A 22853-nucleotide genomic window follows, 5' to 3' on the forward strand; every position below is an offset into this window, starting at 1 on the left:
GGATGGCGGCGGGGGGGTGGAGGTGTGAGGGGAAACCATTCCTCTTATAGAACCAGACAACATCATCTTCACTGAGCAGGACCTCTGTGCGAGGTTCCAAACGCTTTTGTGGAACAATAGGGTTGTACTCTCCTGGATGATGAAGAATTCTGGAAAATAAAAGATGAACGACCTGAGAAGGAACGTTGACGCCACCTCAAACATCTGAAACATCTCGAGCCTCTCAAGTCAAACATGGAGGACACGTCTCCACTTCCTCCTGTCTTCTCAACCCGTTATCATCATGAATCCTAACTGATCAGAATCACATAAGAACGACCTGAAATGACAGAAACATCCACACAAACATTTGTTTAACGTCTATTTGTTTTGTTCTATGTCCCATCTGCTAACATGGATGAGGTGGGGTTTATGACCTCTACTGCAGCCAGCCACCAGGGGGCGATCCGGTGATTATCCCTCACTGTTTGGATGAGCAGTGATCACAGCTGGGCCTGGAGAGAAGAGCTTGAGTCACATGATCCATCGGAGAACAAATCATTTCCAAACCGTCCAGTGAGCTCTCAGATAACATTCAGTTATTTACAACAAAGTTAATTTACCTTTTACAATTTATAACGTCTTCATGTTCTGGTGCGTTTAAAGACCTCAGGGTCGGTTTGAACCCAGAGAGCTCTGGAGATCAGGTTCATCCTCTGGAGGTCAGATGCTCCTCAGAGCCACAGTCTGGTGGCTCCGTGTGGCTCCGGCACAGATTCAAACTATAAATCTACAACGCCTGAAAAACACACCAGAAAAGCCTCAGGGAGAAAAAGATCTGCTCCAGGAGACGTTCAGGCTCGCCCCCCCAGAGTGGGGGGGTCGAGAGCCCAAGAGGCTGAACCACCATCTGAACCGAGGCCCGAGACCCTGGAGCTCCAGAGCCTAGATGTTCTGAGATGTTTCCTCTCACTTCACAGGAACATCAGGTAATTATCATATTTGACCCTGATTGAAAAACCTGTCAAGGTCATATGATGAGGGTCAAAGGTCACATCCAAAATCTAAAAACTCAAAATACTCCACTTCTCTCTCTCTCTCTCTCTCTCTCTCTCTATCTCTCTCTCTCCCGCCCTCCCTCTCTCTATCTCTATCTCTCTCTCTCCCGCCCTCCCTCTCTCTCTCTCTCTCTCTCTCTCTCTCTCTCTCTCTCTCTCGCCCTCCCTCTCTCTATCTCTCTGGCTCGCTCTCTCTCTCCCCCCTCTCTCTCTCTCTCTCTCTCTCCCGCTCTCCCTCTCTCTATCACTCTCTCGCTCTCTCCCCCCCTCTCTCTCTCTCTCCCCCCGCCCTCCCTCTCTCTCTCTTTCACCCCTCTCTCTCTCTCTCTCTCTCTCTCTCTCTCTCTCTCTCTCTCTCGCCCTCCCTCTCTCTATCTCTCTGACTCGCTCTCTCTCTCTCCCCCCTCTCTCTCTCTCTCTCTCTCCCGCTCTCCCTCTCTCTATCACTCCCTCGCTCTCCCCCCCCCCCCCCTCTCTCTCTCTCCCCCCGCCCTCCCTCTCTCCCTCTTTCGCCCCCCTCTCTCTCTCTCTCCACCCTGAGCTCAGGTCCGTCAGTTCTCCCTCAGGTCCGCAGCAGTGTGCCTCAGTGTGGGTCGGTGTGTGTCGGTGTGAGTCTGTGTGAGTGTGTGTGGAGGAATCCACGCTCCTCAGCCATGAAGGAACTCTCTGCTCAGCTTTTCTTTCTCTCTTTCTCTCGTCTCTGTTTCTTCTGGACTCTTCTGACCGGGTCTCGCGCTCAGGACGCGGCCGGTGATGACGCGCTCCGCCGCGGGTTGACATGGCAGCACAACGGGCAGGTGTTCAGCCTCCTGAGCCGCGGGGCTCAGTACCGACCGTCCAGCCGGAGGCAGACCGGCTCCCCGGGCCGCGGGGGCCCCGTGGTGGTCGTCAGCACCGGGAACGACACGGGGGTCTCCTCCGCAGCGCAGCACCGCAGCTCCCCGCGGGTCCCCGCATCCAGCGGCACCGCGCAATTACGCACGATGATGCGCCGGAGGCCGCAGCAGCAGCCGGCTGATGGGGACGCTGCTCCGGGGAGACGAGAGGACATGATGGTGGGAGATGATCCGTACAACCCGTACAAGGCCTCCAACTATTACCCCTATTACAACTACTACAACTCCTACTACAGACCCAGAGCCCGGGCCCACCAGCGGCACGGATACGGAACCAGCTTCCACCAGCACGGTACCACACCACGACCCTGCTCTCACAGCGCACTGCACGAAGCTGACGTGTAAACACATCATCAGAAATATAGAATCTGTGTGTAATGTGCCCATTTCTCTCACAATATCAAAATGAATATTAAATACATCCACACATGTGCTATATGTAACACACAGCCACTGTTACATGTTAGTGTCTCTTACGTGTCCAGACTCAGTTTAATAATCTATTCAATGTTTAACTTTATGTATAGAGCACTTTTCAATACAAAGTACAAAGTGCTCAACACAACTGGTTCAAGTACAGAAGGAATACCAATAATAGTAGAGATTAAATAACAGTTAAATTCGGGAATATATGTTTCTTATAAATACATTTTACGTGAGGCTTAAAAGGAAGAGAAGTTTATTTCACTCTCTGTATTACTGCTGCCTGTAAATGTTTTTGAACTCTGCCTGTGGAAGCTGCAGAGTTATGATTCAGGTCTAAACTCAGCCTGTAGTCTCTGGTGGTTTTTTCTCTGAGTGAAGGTCACAATTTACATTATTGTTGTTTTATTTTCTCTTCAGCTGTTTTTATATATATTTAGATATATATACTTTATTTTCTATTTTGAATTTTGATTTTCTATTTTATTCTATTTTCTTCTATTTCTATTGTATTTTTTAGGTTGTAATAACTTGAGCATTGCTAGAGGAGAGCCTGTGACTCAAGCATTTCACTGGCAGCGACTGCTTTATGTTATGTTGTGCAGTTGATAATAAAAATCTTGAATCTTGAAACCTGCTGAGCCTGCCCTCTGCCCTCTGACCTCGTGATGTCACACTGATGGACGGTGACATGGAGCGTTACCATGGTATCTGAAAACTGCTGAGAAACTACATCTGGAGCATCTGGAAACTCAGGGCACAAAGTGAATTAGAGCTTCTGGAGATGTGACATCACAGGCATCAGGTAGTTTGTGGTCACGCGTCCAAACCGAAGCCGAGACTCAACAAGTCTAAACAGATGAAGACTTTATTCATCTTGATCATATTTTGGATTTTACACACAACAAACACTAGAGTGACATTAGAGCTAGAGCGACATCATCAACAGAGGAGATACGTCTCCAGACCAGGAGGGGGCAGTAGACCAGAAAGAATAAAACACCAATGTCTGTCATTTTTAATCCACAGTGAATCTGTTGCAACATGAAAGTCACTTTGTGCTCAGTTGTTTCAGGCGGTGACGCCTTCTCTGTTCCAACCTATGGTTCAAAATGAATTTCTCCAGGTCTGTCACTCGAGGATATGGACCAATGAGAAGAAGCCGTGTGGCTCATTATAACGAGGAATCCTCTGATTGTCTGCAGGTCTCCCTGATCTGGTTCCTGACCCCTACTACATCCAGGTCGGCACCTACGTGCAGAGGATGCCCATGTACAGCCTGCGCTGTGCTGCCGAGGAGAACTGCCTCGCCTCGTAAGACACCAGTTCCAAACGTACACAGCTCCAGAGATGATGAGGAGACAGCTCCACAGTGATCTCCAATCTTGTGGCAGCAATTTCATTTCAGAGTCTAGGGAGAAATGTTGTCATTAGTTTAAAGATCAGGACAGAATTGTTCTTTGAAGACGTGTTTGAACCTGAGAATCTGATCCTCAGGTCTGTACAGTTCATCCACAGCGGTTTGTTAGAACCTGAACATGAACCTGACTCTGCCGTCTCCTCCAGCTCCTCCAGATCTGCTCAGGATTACGACACCAGAGTTCTGTTGAGGTTCCCTCAGAGGGTGAAGAACCAGGGGACGTCCGACTTCCTGCCCAGTAAACCTCGATACTCCTGGGAGTGGCACAGCTGTCACAAGTAAGTAGCTGGTGTTAGAAATGAACCTGGAGTGGTTTAATAAAGTGACATCACTGTTTGTTCTTCAGTCATTTCCACAGCATGGACGAGTTCAGTCTGTACGAGCTGCTGGACGCTGGGACCCAGACTCAGGTCGCTGAGGGCCACAAGGCCAGCTTCTGTCTGGAGGACACTTCCTGTGACCCCGGATACTACCGCCGCTTCGCCTGCACCTCACACACTCAGGTACACACACACACACACACACACACACACACACACACACACAAACCCACACAGGTTATTTGAAGCACATTAATTCCCAGACATTAATAAAAACAGAAATGATGTTAAATCAGACTTCAAATCAGGAAGAATCAATTTTCCATTTATCACATGAAACAGGGAACACAGGAAAAGAGCCTGGAAATACACATTTTAAATATATAGAAACTATAGTTATCTCCTCGTGTTTACAGATATCAAAACATTTACTTTACATTTATCAAACTAACTAACAAACTTTAATCAAACTGTAAAATATCTAAACTTGATTACATATCTGTGTCAGAATGGTTTGATAATGACCCCTTATGATCTGATTCACTTCTAAATATCAGCCAATATATCGACATATCTGAAATGTTTGACTTTTCTATCTGACTCTTGGTATCGAGGCCGCCGTCACAAAATTAGGTTTTTATTATTTTATAGTTTGAAACGATTCATTAGCTTAATTTAGCTTAGCACAGATCTATCTGTGTTCTGAAAAAGATCAATAACAGAAAATATGAGTGTGAGCAATAAAAGTAAAGTGTGTGTGTGTGTGTGTGTGTGTGAGTAGGGTTTGAGTCCAGGCTGTTATGACACCTACAACGCAGACATCGACTGTCAGTGGATCGACATCACCGACGTCTCACCTGGAAAATACATCCTCAAGGTAAAAAGACTTTCACTCATTTTGTTTTTAAAAAGTAAAAATTCTGTTTTCATCATCACTCACTAGAAAACTCACCAATTCACCGGCAACATTTAAAAGTATTAAAGATAACTAAACTACATTATGATATAAGAATGGTTTGTTTGATGAAGGTGACAGTGAATCCCCAGCAGCAGGTTCCAGAGTCCAACTTCAACAACAACGTGGCTCGCTGTGACGTCCAGTTCACCGGCACCGCCGCGCACGTGTCCGGATGCACCGTGACGTCGTAAGGAAGCTCCTCCCCCCAGAACACGCCTGGTTAACACTGGACATCAGTCTGACATTAAACTGAGATTCATATATTTCATTTTTATACATTTTCAAATAATTCAGAATTCAAATCTAGCCTGTTCAGTGGGTCTGGGACCCGACAGGTCGACCAGTCACCAGGGAGTGATTGTGTTGTTTGTCTCTGTTGCAGCCACTGATGAAATGAAGTCTCCTCAAAGATCCTGAAGACGAACGAAGACGAGAGAAAATTCACTTTATTAACTGTGTTTAGATGGGACTGTTATTACATGATCATAACCAGATTCAAGCAAAAGAAAAAAACTGTTCCACGGAGGATTTCCTGTTTGTGTCACCAGCTCAGCCGACTGCACAGCTAGCTAGTTAGCTCTGTCTGTGGTGTGCAGTGAGTTCTGGGACAGGTGGGCCCTGGACGATCCACCAGGACACATCTGTCCGTGAAGACACCCGGCGTGATGTCACCCAGCGGTTTGTCAGTCGTCTGTGCTTCCATAGATTCTTCAATACAGAACTGACAATTCCCACATTAATTTACAGTTTCATAATTTACAGGTTTCAGGGAAAACGGTTGTGTTTCAAAGTTTCAACTTCTCCTTCTGCTTCCTGCTCATTGTTGATGCTGTCGAGTCGATCGCTGAGTTCTGGTGCTGAACGTTTTCACTAAGCCAGCATTTGGTGTGTGTGTGTGTGTGTGTGTGTGAACGCTGTACAGGGTGTGTGTGTGTGTACTCATGCTTGACGACCTGTAACCACATAACCGGCAGAGCTGTATACACAAAGCGAGCTCACATGTCATGTTATCACCTGCTTTATGCCTCATATCACATTAAAATACTTTTGCTTCAATGTGTATCTCCTGTCTGAATTTTCAGCTTGTGCATAAACACCAAGAATATTTCAAAACTATATTTATCACCTTGTGGTGGAGTTTCAGGAACTGTGGTCACAGTGAGCGTGACCTTTGACCTTTTGGATATGACATCACTTCATTTTGCTGAAGGGATCAAAAGCTCGGGCGGATTTAAAGGTGAGTCAATTCAATTCAGAACCAGAATCAGATTGTTTGTTGCTATAGTGTCATAAATTAGTAATAAAAATAAAAACACAATAACTGAACAGAAAAATGCACAAAACCACAAAAGGGCCAAAGTTCAGATTAACAGTAAATTAACAGCAAACTAGAAAAATTACCTCCTGCTGAAAATACAGTTTAACGCTGAGTTGAAGAATGTGTCGTGATGATGTCACCACCAATTTAGAAGGCAAGTGATGATGTCATCACTCTTTATTCCTGCCACAGACATCTATTAAAAAAATCAATTGCAGGAAATAGCTGAATATTTCTAGAAGTATGTGAAGTTGAAAAAAGTCAAATAAGAGGAGACCTGTGGATGTTGGAATGGTTGAAATCGGAGGAATGAAATGAATGAAAAGGCTGCAGGAGCTTCCGTGGCTGAAAAACATTCAGAAGAAGAAGAATATTAATAAAGAAACAGAAGAAATCTGTGAATCTGTGAATCTGTGAGTTTTCCCTGGTGCTAAATGTGTTAAACTGAACTGAGCTGAAGTATGAAAATGACGTTCGGCTGAACTCTGATTGCATCAACACATCTGTCAGAACCAGACTCTGCCTCTAGATGTCGCTGTTGAGTTGAAGCACAGTTTATAAATTGACCCTCAGACAGCAGCAGAGCTTCTCACTCTGTCATTATGGAAACTCACAGAACAGTTTTAGCTGCAGCGTCGGTGTTTTTCCTCCCTGACAAAGTCAAAGTTATGTAAGTGAAACATGACGTCAGAGGAAGAAGAATCTGACTCGACAGAAACGTTCACTTGTTGTAGTTTGGTGGTTTGTGCACGATCGTGCAGAAGCCCATTTCACAATAGAGTACATTTTATTATTATACTATAGACACTTATTCTAAGGTCAGTAGTTTCATTCTAAGGTCTGTAGTTTTATTTTTAGGTCTGTAGTTTTATTCTTAGTGTAGTTTTATTCTTAGTGTAGTTTTATTCGTAGGTCTGTAGTTTTATTATAAGGTCTGTAGTTATATTCTAAGGTCTGTAATTGTATTCTAAGGTCTGGAGTTTTCTAAGTCAGTAGTTATATTCTAAGGTCTGTAGTTTTATTCTAAGGTCTGTAGTTTTATTCTAAGTCTGTAGTTATATTCTAAGGTCTGTAGTTTTATTCTCGGGTCTGTAGTTTTATTCTAAGTCTGTAGTTGTATTCTAAGGTCAGTAGTTTTATTCTAAGGTCTGTAGTTTTATTCTAAGTGTGTAGTTTTATTCTAAATCCAAACTAACGGTTTCAATTCCTCTGTGAACGGCTGCTCTCTTCAAAGATCGTCTATTACAACGATGACCTAGCAGCAAGAAAAAAAAAAAGGAGACAGGATTTGTGAGACAGGCAGCTTTTACCCTACATAAAACTAAAGTAGTTCAATACGGATAAATTCAAAAACTGTAGACAAAATTGCAAAGATAATTGTTGAATCTAATTAAAATGTTTAATAAAAAATATCTAATGTGAATGTCAAGTTCATAATTTAGTTAATTCTACTCTTAGAAAATGAATTGAATTATTTGATATGAATTAATCTGTGATTGTTTTTAGAAGTTTAAATCAGTAAAATGAATAACAATGAGCAGGAGGAAGAAGATTCTCTAAAGTGTATCAGTACCAGTTCGTGTGATGTATTCTGAGTGGTCCACGGTCTTCAGAAGTGAGCTGGGAGTGAGAGGTCGTGTCTGTGCTCCTCTCTGTGCTCCATATGTCTTTGTGCTCTTCATCGACAGAATCTCCGCCGGACCCGAGGCTCCGCGGGCGGCTGCTGAGCGTCTCTCCCCGGGACACGCTCCGTGTGCGAGGCCGGCGTCACTTCCACCAGGTAGGGCTCCGTTCAGTCACCTTGGAACCGGGAACGAGCCGTTTCCTCCCGGGCTGGTGCTGCTACATCCCCGGCTAAATGCAGCGCTAGCTGGTCCGGAGCTAGCTGCTAAGCTAATTAGCCTCCTGCTGCTCAGGGATGAGAAGATTAGAGAGTTCACTTTCACCTGGTACCACGTGACTACCGTACTAGTGACCAGACAACTAGCAGCGAACCAACCTGTTAACCAGCACCTAGTTAACTTCAAGAGAACAGCTGACAACACAGGGTTTTATTAGATTAATATCACGTTTCAGTTTTAACTTCCATTCATATAATGTACAATACAGAAAAGAAATTCTACTGGTGGTGACTGGTGTGAGTCTGTTGACTGGTGTGAGTCTGGTGACTGGTGTGAGTCTGATGACTGGTGTGAGTCTGTTGACTGGTGTGGGTTTGGTGACTGGTGTGAGTCTGGTGACTGGTGTGGGCTTGGTGACTGGTGTGAGTCTGGTTACTGGTGTGAGTCTGGTTACTGGTGTAAGTCTGATGACTGGTGTGAGTCTGTTGACTGGTGTGGGCTTGGTGACTGGTGTGAGTCTGGTTACTGGTGTGAGTCTGGTTACTGGTGTAAGTCTGATGACTGGTGTGAGTCTGATGACTGGTGTGAGTCTGTTGACTGGTGTGAGTCTGGTGACTGGTGTGAGTCTGATGACTGGTGTGAGTCTGGTGACTGGTGTGAATCTGTTGACTGGTGTGAGTCTGTTGACTGGTGTGGGTTTGGTGACTGGTGTGAGTCTGGTGACTGGTGTGAGTCTGGTTACTGGTGTGAGTCTGTTGACTGGTGTGAGTCTGTTGACTGGTGTGGGCTTGGTGACTGGTGTGAGTCTGTTGACTGGTGTGAGTCTGTTGACTGGTGTGAGTCTGTTGACTGGTGTGAGTCTGGTGACTGGTGTGAGTCTGGTGACTGGTGTGAGTCTGTTGACTGGTGTGAGTCTGGTGACTTGTGTGAGTCTGGTGACTGGTGTGAGTCTGATGACTGGTGTGGGTTTGGTGACTGGTGTGAGTCTGTTGACTGGTGTGAGTCTGTTGACTGGTGTGGGTTTGGTGACTGGTGTGAGTCTGGTGACTGGTGTGAGTCTGATGACTGGTGTGAGTCTGATGACTGGTGTGAGTCTGGTGACTGGTGTGGGTTTGGTGACTGGTGTGAGTCTGATGACTGGTGTGGGTTTGGTGACTGGTGTGGGTTTGGGGACTGGTGTGGGTTTGGTGACTGGTGTGAGTCTGGGGACTGGTGTGAGTCTGGTGACTGGTGTGAGTCTGGTGACTGGTGTGGGTTTGGTGACTGGTGTGGAAACTGATCCATTCTGGGGGAAATGGTGTGTTCTCGATTTGCCTGGACGTGTTTTCACTCGTCAGCTGTTCAGGGACAGAACAAACATCCTCCTCCGGTTTTAACTCAGTCTTATTTTGGAGGTTTCAGACCTGTTGTTATCCAGGACGCTGGGCTGCAGAGCTCCTCAAAGCTGCAATCAGAGGCTTTTATTTTGACGGGTTCAGTTGTGTGGTTGCTCCCACACACTCTGAAAACAGCTCCTCTGTTAAAGCTCAGTCGCTGCTTCTCTCAACCTCACGGAGCCTGAACCCATAAGAACGTGCTCATTTAAAGACATATGGAAAATATATTTAATATGTTTTAATAAGAGGGTTGAAATCCGCCCGGACTCAAACCTATAAAGCCAAACAATCATCATACCATTATCCAGCAGGGACATCCTCTCTTTCTACAGCCGTTTCAGACCTGAGCTCCAGGTCAGATCCAGATTTATTGTTGGTTGATTTGTTGTTTATGATTTGATCATGTGTTAAAGGTCTTGTTCTGTGTCATCACACTGGTTCTTCACATCACCTGAAGAGAACCTCATGCTCTCGTGCTCAGGGTTTTGGTTCAGACTTCACTTCTGGCTCCGGTGTCACTTCAGGTTGCGTGCTGCGTCTCTAAATCCGTGTGTGCGCTGTGCGAGTCACGCTGGTCTCTGATCAGTCCTGATTATCCTGCTGCTTGTTGCCCCTGATCACAGCAGCTCAGCCACTTGGTGCAGTTGACAGTTTGAGCTGTAAACAGTTTAAAGCTGAAGTATTACTGCACTCAGATCAGATTTACACCAAACAACAGGTTTTACTCTCTGTTCCATGGCTTCCTCTTCACTGTCGCTGCAGCAGTTCGCTCAGAGGAAGGTGGACAGAGAACCAGCTTCTCACTGATTCGTCCAGAGTTCGATCCTGAAGATCATTTACTGACACAGACTCTGAAGTCTGCAATACAAATGTTTGTCTTAGTGTGATGTCATTTCCTGGAGATAATTAAATGAGTCATATCTCTAGAATCTGTGCAACCTCAGCTAAAAGGTTATTTGAGGTGCGTGCTAGTGTGTGGGTGTGTGTGTTCTGAAGTCTCTGTTGTGTGTTTACAGGACGATGCTCTAACAGGGTGTGTGTGTTTCTCCAGCGGGTTGTGAGGCTGATGATGTGCTGTGAAGATGGAGGCTCCTGAATACCTGGACCTGGACGAGATCGACTTCTCTGAAGACTCTGTGGTCAGTTTCACGTGAAGATAATCAACACCTGTCTTTATGAATATCTGATATATAAACAGTGTCTGAGGCCGAAGCCCACAGGGCGTCTGTGGGTGTGTGGGCCCTGCTGACAGATTCAGCCTCATCCACAGCACTACACTATAGTGTAACTCTGGGTTTGTGTTATAGTCTAAACAGAAACTAAGACTTTATTTAAATGATGATTCAGACGTTCTCTTCCTGATTGGTTCTTATCAGTCACCTGACTCGACCACCAGCGGTGAATATACAGCTAACACTTCCTGTCGGAAACAGTTCCACCTCGTCGTCGCTCTGAGAAGAGAAATCCTGTTGGTTGAGTTATTAAGAATGTTTTATTAATAAGAGTAGACACTCTACTTCCTGTTTACATTCTGTGCTTGTTGTGTTTCCCTGTCGTCCTTCAGTTTTCTGTCACGTCTCTGAAGAGCATCCCAGAGCTGTCCAGGAGGAGTGATGGTCAGGCCGACGAGAGACCAGGTACCTCCACCATCAGGAAGTGAAATCAGACCTCAGCAGCAGAGTCTCATGTCCTCCTCAATTTCTACTTCACTAAGTTACTCAATCAATCTCTTTCCATCTCTTTTCCCCGTGCAGCTCCAGCCATCAACTGGAGTCGTGGGGTTTCCTCCCACAGTGGCGGGGGAATCAAACCCACGGGGCTTGCCGAGGTCCATAGTAAGTTCCGGCCGGTGAAGAGAGTCTCTCCCCTCAAACACCAACCTGAGACGACAGACTCAGACTCTGATGGGAAAGCCCCGGGTCAGGACCTGGGTCTGGGGGAGCCAGGGGAGGCCAGTAAAGATGAGCCGAGCTCCGACAAGCCGACTCATGCCTCCGCCTCCTCCGACGGGCCGGGGGGGAAGGGGAAGGGCCTGGCCGGCGCCGGCGCCGGTGTCGTTGGAGGGAACAACCCTCAGGCTCTGTTCGGGGAGCTGGAGCACTACGATCTGGACATGGACGAGATCCTGGACGTGCCGTACATCAAATCCAGTCAGCAGATGTCCACGCTGCCTCGCGTCCCCCACGACAAGCGCTCAGTGACGGGGAGCAACCTGGGGGGGGGCACGCTGGAGAGGACCCGGGGAGGAGGACTGAAGAGCTCCACCTTATCCCACAACGAGCCCCTGAGCCTGGGAAGCGGCTCACAGACTCAGGTACTAATGACTCAGATCAGATCAGACTGAATGATGTGGCTCTGTCTGAAGCCTCTTGTGTTCTGTGCAGTACTGTGTTCTGTCTCCGGTGAAGTGGTCGGACCTGAGGAAGTCCAAGTCCATGGATCCAGATCTCCACCACCTGCACCGCTCCAAGACCGGTGGAGGTTACCAGCCAGAGCTGCTCTCCTCCGGACTCCTCAGCTGCTCCTCCTCCCTCTCCTCTTTTTCTGATACAGGTAGAACAAAGTTCCGTCCTCTCCTTCCTCTGCTCCTTGTTCTTTCTTTGTGGATGAAGCCTCTGTGATAGTGGATGTTGTCTTCCAGACAAGCTGCTGTCAGCGCGGGTCTACCCAGACTCCCAGACCCAGAGGCCGGGTGTGGAGCCTCCAGGGGGCCCGGCTCTTATGTTCCCCCTGCCAGGGTGCAGCGGGGGCAGGCAGGACGGCTCCAAGCCCAGGGCCCCTGGAGCAGGAGGAGGTGCAGGAGGGGCTGGTGGGCTGAGGGGGTTCGGAGGAGGAGGAGCGGAGCTGGACGAGGAGACGAAGAAGAACCAGAACATCATGAACATCGTCAGAGATGGACAGATCTCACTGCTGGTGAGTGTGACATCATCAGGGGGCGGAGCTAACCATGAGAGGTTCTGACCAATGGAGGTGGGACAACGCACAAACTATATCCGATGTTTTATCCTCCTTCTCCTCCATCCTTTCTTCCTTTTGTCCTGCTTTTCTCTTCCTCCTCTCAATCTCTCCTTCTCTTCCATCTCTCCACCTCCTGTTTCTTTTCCTCTATCTTCTCCACATTCTTCTCCTTGTTCCTCCTCTTTCTTTTCCTCCTGCTTCTCTGCTTCCTCGTCCTTCTCTAATTGTTCCACCTCTCCCTTCTCTTCACCATTCTATGCTCCTGGCACCTGCTCCTCTTCTTCTTCTCTCTTCTTCATCCTCCATCTTTCATTGCTCCACATCTTCTCCTTCCTCCTCCCTACCTCTTCTTTCTTTCCCTACTCCTCAATTCCTTCTTGTACTTGCTCTTCCACCTCCTCCCTGTTTTTTCCGTCTCCCTCCTCCTCTTCCTCTGTCATCCTCCCCTTCTCCCTCTCCTTCATCGTGCTCCTCGTCTCCCTCCTCCTCTTCTTCTTCTTCCTCCACGTCCTCCTCTTCCTCTCCCCCCTCCTCCTCCTCCAGCCTCACCTGGCAGCAGATAACCTGGAGCTGATCAGGGACGATGATGGAAACAACCTGCTGCACATCTCAGCGTCTCAGGGTCACGCTGACTGTCTCCAGCATCTCACGTCCCTGATGGGGGAGGACGGACTTAACGAGCGCAACAGCCAGCAGCTCACCCCTGCAGGCCTGGGGGTCAAGGTGTGTATCTGCTGTGTGTGTGTGTCGGGGTGATGTAAGGAAGCAGTGTGGGATGATGGGAGTTGTAGTCTTCTGAGGATGGTGAGGATTCCTTCAGTGTTTCTGCTCAGTTTCTTTATCTGAAAACTTCAGATCCAGACGTCCGACGACTCAAATCCTTCATCTGCTTCAAATCTACAGTTAAAAATCAATGTATCAAGGAAATGTGACTTCAAACTGGATAAAAGTCACTTTAGACTCTTCTGGCAGACGAACAGACACATGCACAGAAGTGATAAGAAGCTTGTTCACAGTGTCTTTGTTCCTGTATCAGTTTCCTCCGCTCTGCACCTGACGTGGGAATGCTGAGCTGTGATTGGCTGTTGGCATTTTGTCTGTGAGGTCATAGTGTTTTTCAGATTGAGGCAGTGACAGGATGTCAAAGAAAAACAACCTGAGAAAAGTGAACGTTACTGCGGGGGGGCTCTTGATTGGCTCTTATCACCAAGGCTGTTGTCTGTTCACTCAGATTAATAGGGTGATGTGTGTGTGTGTGTGTGTGTGTGTTGCAGAACGGTCACTTGGAGTGTGTGAGGTGGATGGTGAGTGAAACCGAGGCCATCGCTGAGCTGAGCTGCACCAGAGAACATCCCAGTCTGATCCACTATGCTGCTCGCTATGGACAGGTAACACACACACCTGATAACACACACACACACGCACACTGTGACAAGTCTGATGTAAATATAACATAAAGATGATATTTCTGTGTTGCCCACAGAATCGAATCTGTGTGTGTGGTTATCTTGTTTTGGTAAAGAGTTCAAACGTGTGTGTGTGCGTCCGTCTCTCCAGGAGAAGGTGTTGCTGTGGTTACTTCAGTTCATGCAGGAACAGGCGATCTCATTGGACGAAGTCGACCAGAACGGAAACACGGCCGTGCACGTGGCCGCTCAGTACGGACACCTCACCTGTTTACAGGTGAATAGATTCCTCTTCTACACAACCTGTTTCACTCTGAGGTTCCTTCAGTGGAGGTCAAGTGTGTCGTGTTTAGTTTCATTCCTGGTCGGTAGCACTTCCTGTTGCAGGATGTTATCAGCTGTGTCTGCTTCCTGTTGGCTCCCGACCGCAACAATCAAAAGTGTGTGTGTGTGTGTGTGTGTGTGTGTGTGTGTGTGTGTGTGTGTGTGTGTGTGTGTGTGTGTGTGTGTGTGTGTGTGTGTGTGTGTGTGTGTGTGTGTGTGTGTGTGTGTGTGTGTGTGTGTGTGTGTGTGTGTGTGTGTGTGTGTGTGTGTGTGTGTGTGTGTGTGTGTGTTTCTCTCAGACTCTGGTGGAGTACGGCTCCAACGTGACGGTCCACAACCAGCAGGGGGAGCGTTCTTCCCAGAGTGCCGAGCGGCAGGGCCACACCACCTGCGCTCGGTACCTGGTGGTGGTGGAGACGTGCATGTCTCTGGCCTCGCAGGTCGTGAAACTCACCAAGCAGCTCAATGAGTAAGTGACAGTGTGTGAACCCACTGGTGCATGTTTGAGTTCCTCTGTCTCCACGCTGGCGACACCCTGTGGCTGGAGGAGGTAAACACAATCACTTTACAACACCGGCCATTTCTTCAAACTCGTAGTTGACCAGTCAAAGGTCACAATGACATCATGTTAGTCTGCAAGGAAAATGTAGATTGGAACTCTGGTTTGACCAAACAACCACAGGGCGGTGATTCTAGTTTGTGTCCAACAGACAAGCAACAGAGAGGATGACTCTACAGAAACAACTGCAGAGACTGATGGACCCCAGCAAGGCAGAAGGAACGCCCTCCCGATCCCCCAGGTAACACACACAAACACACACACACACACACACACACAGTTTTCAGATGAGCAGTAAAACAGAAACTTCTTAAACTAGCTGTTGCTGCTGGAAGGAAGAAGTACACGTCCACTGTATTATTTAAAATTATATCAATAATAAAATACATCTATTTAATTTAATACACCAATTTTAGAACAGATATCGATTTAAAGTGCATGCTGGCTTTGTTTTGGTTGTGGTGTTGGTATAAGTTGTATAAGTATTTGTAGTATTATTAGTGGTAGTAGTAATCATGGCAGTACTACTGTAAGTAATATTCACATTATATGTAATGATGGCAGAAACAGCAATTGTGTGTTGTAGTAATTATTGAAAATATTATGAAATTCACTTAAAAGATGTAAAACAATAATGTGTCTCTCCCTCTGGACTCCAGCTCCCATCAGCCCCCAGTGGAGGCGTGGCCAGAGATGATGTTGACAGCAGAGGGGACAGACGGTCATTGGTCGGTTCGTCAGGGAGGAGTCAGTCAAGACGCTGTGCTGCGCCAGCTGCTGGGGAAGGAGGCGCCGGACACGCTGTGTCCCAGGGAGAGGCTGCCTCCTGCAAGGGGCCTGAGCAGGGAGGGCCCCGCTGGTCCAGGGGCCCCCGGGGCCCCCGGGGCCAGCAGGACAGGGCTGGTGGAGAGGAGAGAGCTCAAACTAGCGAGACTCAAACAGATCATGCAGCGCTCTCTCAGTGAGTCTGATACGGATGGTTATCCTCCAGAGGAAGGTCAAAGTCAAGGGGCCCCGCCCTCAAACGCTGTGCGCCCTGATAGGCCGTCGCACCTGCCAATCACAGAGGAGGAGCCCGGGTCGAATCACCTTAACTTGACGATGAATAAGCACCTCCCCTCCTCTTCCTCCTCCACAACTGAGAGGAAGCAGGCTTTTTCACTCAGCGGGTCAAAGTCAGTGGACAGCATTGGTTACAATCCCTCCCCCACCTCCAGCGACCCCGAGGCCACAGACGCCAAAACAACAGACGCCTCTGCCGACCTGCAGGAGGCCGCCAACGGCCAGAAGGTCGCCACCAGCCCCAAGAGTGCACTGAAGTCCCCCTCGTCCCGCAGGAAGACGTCCCAGAACCTCAAACTGAGGGTGACCTTCGACGAACAGGTCCACAAGAGCTCCAGTCAGGAGGCGGAGCCAACCAAAGTGCATCATGGGAAGGAGAGGACTTCAACAGGAGGCTCTGAGAGCAAGCGGCCGTTTGGGGCGTTCCGCTCCATCATGGAGACGCTGAGTGGAAACACAAATCACAACAACAACAGTGGTGGTCAGCCGGGCGCTGCCTCTCAGAACTCACCCGGCAGGAAGTCCGAGGGTAAGAGCGGCGCCGGAGGAGGAGCCAGAGTGAAGAGCAGGAGCAGCAACGTGTAACCAGCCGGGGCCGGGGGGGCGGCGGCGAGAGCAACGAGCCAATCACCAACGAGCAAACCGACTGCGAGGCAGCGGACATGAGAAGCTTCAACATACACACCTTAAAACTGCAGTGATGTCATCAGTGATGTCATCGATGACAATAACCAATCACACTCGGTTTTATTCTAGTTTCTCATGTTCTTTACCTCAAACAGCTTTTACAGGTGAGAAGTGAAACACAGATGGAAGCTGTCACTGGGTCGGACGTGTTTTTATGAATATTGAGTATTAATCTGCGTCTGTGGAATTTCTCCATATCTCACTTTATTTTGCTTTTTTCACATTACCAGAGTTCAGTCGTCTGAGGAAAACAAAACTTTCATCTTTTCATCAGCAGATTAAAAGTTTCTCTGAGTCACACTTATGATGAACCTATGAATTATTAATATTTATGTTGATGCACAGTTATGTTTTGCAAATTTTTTTTGAATGTGGTTATAATCATGCACGCTGTTAATGTGCACCAGCACAAATACCTTTAAAACCACTGTATATGAACTATTAGTATTTAATTTTTTGTACGTCATATGCCACACGTTTCTTTACTTCCAGTGTTTATTATCTATGCAGTATTTCATGAAGCAGATGTTGGATGTGTGACGTGTCTTTTAGACGTGATGGTAACAGATTACTGCGTTCATCATCTGAAGCTTCAGACTCTTCAGGTTCCTCACATCTGCTTTCCAATGACTCACTAAAGCTCAATCTCTTTAAAAATACTACATTTCATTAAAACACTAAAAGTTATAATGGTTAAATAAAATTGTTACTTTAGAAAAACTTTATTTTGTGGGTCTTGAAAGTTTCCATAATTTCCAGTTGCTTCCTGGTAAAAAAGAAAAGTGACATTTCTCTACAGACGAGTTCCTGGAGCCTCAGAAGTCAAATAAACACAACCTAATTATATTTATTCATATTTACACAAAACGGTTTGAACTCAGTTTTACTGACATGTAATTTGTTAAGATAAATTTGAATGCACTTGCGCGGTACTGTCACACAATAGGTCGAGCTGATAATGTTGTGTGTGAGCGCCCTCTGCTGGATCACAAGGTAAACTACTAATAACTGAAGTTGAACAGATTTAAATATCACGTTTTTCCCCCACGAGCAAATAATTGTCTTTAAATTGAGTTTTAGCTGAAAACCAACCGTTAATTAAAACCTGACCATAACATCGTCTCTTAGTTTTTTTGTCAGAAACTTTCTGGGAAAGTTGCTAAAATACAGTAGAAAAAAAGTTCAAGCTTCTTCACAAGCAGGAATACGTTGAATTGCTTCTTTAGGTCGAAGGTCACATCAGGACGAGGGAGGCGGAGCTGGACATCAGTCACGTGTCGGATGATGTTTACAAAATAAATATCAGTGAATGTTGGAAAATACTTTTTTTATTAACCTGTGTGTAAAGAGACGGACGACTGATTTTCAGTCCTGTGATTTAAACTAAAGACAAACTGAAATAAACTGATGTCTGGACTTCACCCGGTGTCGAGTTTCTGTAATAGATTCAATAGATGAAACTTTAAATTATAAGTGTAACATTCCTCATGTTCAGAAAACGCTTCACTTTCCTCAGACTTGCTGCAGCTCCTCTTTTCAGCCTCTGTCTCAAACTGCAGTGGAGACACTCTACTTCCTGTTCACATCACATGACCAGTGAACGTGAATGGTCATGTGATGTAAACAGGAAGTACAGTAGAGTTTCCAGGTGTTGAGGTGTTGAGGTGATCTGTTAAACGTCTGGACGGCGGATGTTTTGTTTGTCTTGAACATCGTGACTCACGTTCAATTGAAACTTTCCTCCTGAGCTTCACATGAAGACTCGTTTCCCCTGAGATCAATAGAGTTTCTGGTTCTGATTCTGAATGTTCACGTCGTCTTTAGATACGAAGTAAATCCTGAAGAAGACAAATCGATTCACTCTGAAGTTTAACGTCAAGTTTTGTAAACTTCTTGAACAAAGAGTGTTTGACAGAGAGCCGGTCCGAGCCGGTCCGAGCCGGTCCGTCCTCAGGTCCCTGGACGCTGCTTCTGACCACCGCTGATCAAGATGGATGCCGTGTGAGTTGCGCTCTCTGGTCATTTAATGGACGATCCCAAACGGAGCGCGTATTTATTCCAGCATCAAAAACAGTCACTTAACGCAGCAGGATTTATGGAGCTCGGGAAGCAAATTGGCTTTTGATGTTTCCCACGCAGGGCCGGCTCTTCCCCACGGAGCCTAATGGGCTCTGTTGTAATAGGGCCCCTCAATCATCGAATATGAAACACGAGCCCTCCGCCTGACAATTAGCAAAACAACACCAGGAGAGACGAGGACGTGAAATGTGAGGAACGGGATTGATCAGCTTTTCCAACGACGCCGGTTCAGGGAACAAAAAAGAAAAGCTATTTGTTTTCTCTCTTTCTCTCTTTCTCCTCCCGCTCTTTTCCTTGGGGGGGGGGGGGGGGGGGGGAGTTAAACTGATAAATTAGACCTCATTTATTGGACAACTATTTGAGTCGATACCCAGGGGCCCCCCCGCTCTGCGGTGCGGACAAGGCTCCAGAGTCGCTAATTGGTTTCTCTCTGTGTGGATGGAGAGGGTGTTTGGGGGGGGGGGGGTTGTTTAGAGTGGGCGGGTGGGGCAACCAGGACGTGTTGTGTGTTTGGCCGGTGCTGACGCCCACACACACACACACACACACACACACACCACACGCAGGAGCAGTTGTCTCGCGGCGGACGTCCACGGCACACGCCACGAAAACAGACGAGACAAGCGCTTGATTTGACAGCCGGGGTGGAGGGGTGGAGCGGGTGGAGGAGTCATGTATAGATTTTTGTGTCTGTTGTTTTGGCTTATTTGTGTGCTTCTTTTACTCAGTCAATCAAATTTAATTGACACCGCTGGGCTGGGGCCGGGGGCCCCGCGCCACGCTGGGATGACAGGCCTTTAATGCCAACGAGAGGAGAGGAGCTTCTTCTGCCTGTGAAGGACGGGGGGGCCACGCTGTGAGGGCGGGGCCAGGGGGACAATTCCTCCACCCGTCAACAGCATTAATTGATGTAATGACAGCGATGATGGATCCTAAGAAATACAACCTTTAGGAAAAAAGCTAATTAGACGGCGTCCTGCTCCAAACGCCGGCGCTGCTTCCAGGCAGGAGGATAAACACCATTCGTCTTCGGCTGAGGACGTGAGACAGACACCACGTCCTCATTCACATTCAGATCAAACCCAGCATTTGCATTTTGGCCTCATCAAGACGAAGACGGAGCGACGGCGAAGAATCAGGGCGAAGGTGGAAGGAGCCGAACGACGGTGACACTAAAGTTCATCGCCAAAACCACTGAGTGTAAATAAAGAGGGAGGACATGACCGAAGCCAAAACATCTGTATCGCCCCCTGGTGTCTGGCTGCAGTTAAGGTCATAAACCCTCCTCCACCATGTTGGCAGATGGGACTTGAACCAAAGTAATAAAATATGTGTGAACTTAAAAAGGTTTTTTGTTTTGAAGAAAGGTTTTATCTTTATTGATTTCAGTGAAGCTGATTCTCTCGTCTTTCTGTTACCTGTTAAAGTTAGAAACAGTTTTCTCCTACAGTCATAAAATTTGAGCTTTTATTTTCTTTCGGGAAACAGGAAACAGGTTTCTAAACCCCCAAATTCACATGTTTTTAATACTTTTCAAACTTAAACCCAAACGTTCACACTGAGCGAGTTCATGCTTTTATTTTTTCCTGCCGAGGTCTTTCTTTGATGTGGTCCCGTCTGTGTTGTTGACGGAAGAAGAAGTTCCTTCTTCGTCTTATTGTGGAAACTTACCTCTGAATTCTTTATTCTTTTTCTTATTGCTCCTGCTCAGGATTCCTTCAGGAGCTGAATTCTCTTCCTCCCCAAAACCAACAGAACCACGGATTCATCCAGTGAAGAACCTGAACAAAGCAGCTCTATACAGTGAGTTCTATACAGTGAGTTCTATACAGTGAGTTCTATACAGTGAGTTCTATACAGTGAGTTCTATACAGTGAGTTCTATACAGTGAGTTCTATACAGTGAGTTCTACGTAGTGAGCTCTATATATTGGGTTCTATACATGGGGTTCTACGTAGTGAGCTCTATATATTGGGTTCTATAAATGGGGTTCTACGTAGTGAGCTCTATATATTGGGTTCTATACATGGGGTTCTACGTAGTGAGCTCTATATATTGGGTTCTATACATGGGGTTCTACGTAGTGAGCTCTATATATTGGGTTCTATACATGGGGTTCTACGTAGTGAGCTCTATATATTGGGTTCTATAAACGGGGTTCTATACAGTGAGTTCTACGTAGTGGACGATATGTCGTCTCCATAGAAATCACAATATATCGTGAGGAGAAGGGGGGGGCTTAGATGTGGTTTCATCACGAGACAGTTGAGAGTTTGAACCAAGTCGTGTCCTCGTTTATTTCAGTTTCTGAACAGAAACAAGATGTCTGTTGTTAGTCTTTGCTGTGCAGTTCCCCCGTGGTGCCAGTAGGGGGCATCATTACAGCTGCAGGCTTGGGCCTCCTGCAGCAGCAGCTTTGCTCTTTAGCAGCAGTCTGGCATTTAGCTGCTCTGTCACGTAGTCGATGGAGTTGATTGTGAGCATGAAAACAGCGGCGGCGCCTTGTTAGTGTGTTTGTTGCTCCTCTGGACCGTTTGTCCCCAGAGGACGAACCCGCCGGAGGACATCATGAATAACCTGCAGGAAGCTGCTGTCTTCTTCTAATTTTCTGCCTCTGTAATTGACAGTGGGCTCGGTTTCCTCAGCCTGGGCAGAAGTTTGACCCCCGAGACGATCGTTGATGATGTTCTGTAAAATGTCAGAAATACACGAGTGTTACACTCAAACTGATGATTGATCCCCCCCCCCCCCCCCAGCAGCAGAGACGTTCTTTAATAACCTGCTGCTGTTCTCCTTTAATTATGTTAATACTGATAAATACTGATTATACAATACTGATATTAAAAACCTATGAACTAATAACATCACATGTTCAAAGACCTTTAGACTGAGAAACTGTTTCCTGTTTTATGAGAAAATAAAATCTCCAGTCTGACAACTACAGGTTATATTTCTAACTTCATTTAGTCATTAAAGTCGTGACAGGAAGAGAAGAGACTTAAGAATTAACTTCAAAATAAAAGACGCTGAACTGATGTTACTGAAGCTGGAACGTGTTTTAAAAAGTAAGACTCCGGGGTTCTGTGTTTCTGGTGGAGACTGATCTGAGCTCTCTGGTGTCTCCTGGTGAGCTCCTCCTTTAAGTGTGAAGAAGAGAATCAAACCTCTGATCGCTCATTCTCACTCCTCCTCAACGAAATAATGGGCGAATAAAACTCTCTCATTTGGCCGAGGGGCCCCCCGGGAGCCGAGGAGGGGCCCCTGAGGGTCCCCAGGCCCCACTTTGGGAGCGGCTGGCCGGGGCCACGTTTACCGGAGGCGGTAATGATGCTGGTTGGTCCGGCGGTTTGTAAATCACACCGACATTAGAGCTGTCACATGATCCACTGGAGACACAGCCGAGCATCTGTAACCAGTCGAGCCCCGAGACGCTCCTCTGCGTCCTGGAGCCGTAACCTCCTTCTCCTTCAAGTCCTGCACCTCCTCTTCCTGCTCCTTCTCCTCCTTCTCCTCCTCCTGCTCCTTCTCCTCCTTCTCCTCCTTCTCCTCCTCCTGCTCCTTCTCCTCTTCCTCCTGCTCCTGCACTTCCCCCTCCTGCTCTTCCTCCTCTTCCTGCTCCTCCTGCTCCTTCTCCTCTTCCTCCTGCTCCTGCACTTCCCCCTCCTGCTCTTCCTGCTCCTCCTGCTCCTCCTCCTCTTCCTGCTCCTCCTCCTGCTCCTCCTCCTCAGATCCTCTTCCAGTGGAGACTCATCTTTTCTCTGAAGCTTTAAACAGAAGTTTTCATTTGAATCTGATGTTTTAAATCTTTCATTTATTTCATTTGTCTTTTCCAGATTCACACAAAGACTCAGGTCCGATCTCTCTCTGTGTGTGTGTCTGTTTGTGTGTGTGTGTGTGTTTTGATATTTACTGTGAAACGACGGCTCCTTTAATCTCGCCCATCGACCGCCCAGCGCTCCCATTAAAGCTGCCTGGTGTGTCCACAGGGAGCGAGAGAGAGAGAGAGTGTTAGTCTTTGAGAAGAATCTTTAAAAGGTTGTTGGTTGTTGTGTTTGTGAGCTGGTGTGTGTGTGTGTGTGTGTGTGTGTGTGTGTGTGTGGGTGGGTAGGTGGACAGAGAATTCAGCTCTGTATTTCACATCGTATAAATTATAGATATATTTCAGTCTTTAAAATGTATAACTGATTTT

At 47.0% G+C, this 22853-nt stretch overlaps 2 protein-coding genes across 5 annotated transcripts; both read left to right on the plus strand.

Annotated features, from left to right (window-relative positions):
- Positions 1 to 1640: 1640 nt before the first annotated feature.
- On the plus strand, positions 1641 to 6085 carry LOC133932738 (protein-lysine 6-oxidase). 2 transcript variants are annotated; one of them, XM_062379564.1, is made up of 6 exons: positions 1641 to 2225; positions 3562 to 3670; positions 3923 to 4054; positions 4123 to 4279; positions 4878 to 4973; positions 5126 to 5268. In XM_062379564.1, exons 1-6 carry the CDS (start codon positions 1691 to 1693, stop codon positions 5243 to 5245), a joined length of 1149 nt encoding a protein of 382 aa, XP_062235548.1. In that variant the 5' UTR covers positions 1641 to 1690; the 3' UTR covers positions 5246 to 5268. The 2 variants fall into 2 exon arrangements, with proteins under 2 accessions (XP_062235548.1, XP_062235540.1); XM_062379556.1 differs by lacking the exon at positions 1641 to 2225 and adding an exon at positions 5437 to 6085 and having other exon boundaries at positions 3569 to 3670; positions 5126 to 5241.
- Positions 6086 to 8015: 1930 nt separating this feature from the next.
- sncaip (synuclein, alpha interacting protein) lies at positions 8016 to 18006 on the plus strand. 3 transcript variants are annotated; one of them, XM_062381852.1, is made up of 12 exons: positions 8016 to 8152; positions 10606 to 10728; positions 11154 to 11226; positions 11344 to 11903; positions 11974 to 12142; positions 12231 to 12502; positions 13091 to 13270; positions 13822 to 13935; positions 14105 to 14230; positions 14577 to 14746; positions 14988 to 15077; positions 15496 to 18006. In XM_062381852.1, the coding sequence occupies exons 2-12, from the start codon at positions 10672 to 10674 to the stop codon at positions 16481 to 16483; spliced, it is 2799 nt and encodes a 932-aa protein (XP_062237836.1). In that variant the 5' UTR covers positions 8016 to 8152; positions 10606 to 10671; the 3' UTR covers positions 16484 to 18006. The 3 variants fall into 3 exon arrangements, with proteins under 3 accessions (XP_062237836.1, XP_062237837.1, XP_062237838.1); XM_062381853.1 differs by having other exon boundaries at positions 8017 to 8152; positions 10641 to 10728; XM_062381854.1 differs by lacking the exon at positions 8016 to 8152 and adding an exon at positions 9739 to 9943.
- Positions 18007 to 22853: the final 4847 nt, after the last annotated feature.

This window comes from Platichthys flesus, chromosome 3 (assembly GCF_949316205.1).
Source record: "Platichthys flesus chromosome 3, fPlaFle2.1, whole genome shotgun sequence".
In the NCBI taxonomy this organism is placed as follows: domain Eukaryota; kingdom Metazoa; phylum Chordata; class Actinopteri; order Pleuronectiformes; family Pleuronectidae; genus Platichthys; species Platichthys flesus.

Coding starts and splice junctions, on each gene's coding strand:
- sncaip (XM_062381852.1), top strand. CDS start 10,672: ATGGAGGCTCCTGAATACCTGGACCTGGACGAGATCGACTTCTCTGAA. Junction 13,271..13,821: donor CTGCAGGCCTGGGGGTCAAG/GTGTGTATCTGC, acceptor TGTGTGTTGCAG/AACGGTCACTTGGAGTGTGT. Junction 14,231..14,576: donor GACACCTCACCTGTTTACAG/GTGAATAGATTC, acceptor TGTTTCTCTCAG/ACTCTGGTGGAGTACGGCTC.
- LOC133932738 (XM_062379564.1), top strand. CDS start 1,691: ATGAAGGAACTCTCTGCTCAGCTTTTCTTTCTCTCTTTCTCTCGTCTC. Junction 2,226..3,561: donor AACCAGCTTCCACCAGCACG/GTACCACACCAC, acceptor GATTGTCTGCAG/GTCTCCCTGATCTGGTTCCT. Junction 4,280..4,877: donor CCTGCACCTCACACACTCAG/GTACACACACAC, acceptor GTGTGTGAGTAG/GGTTTGAGTCCAGGCTGTTA.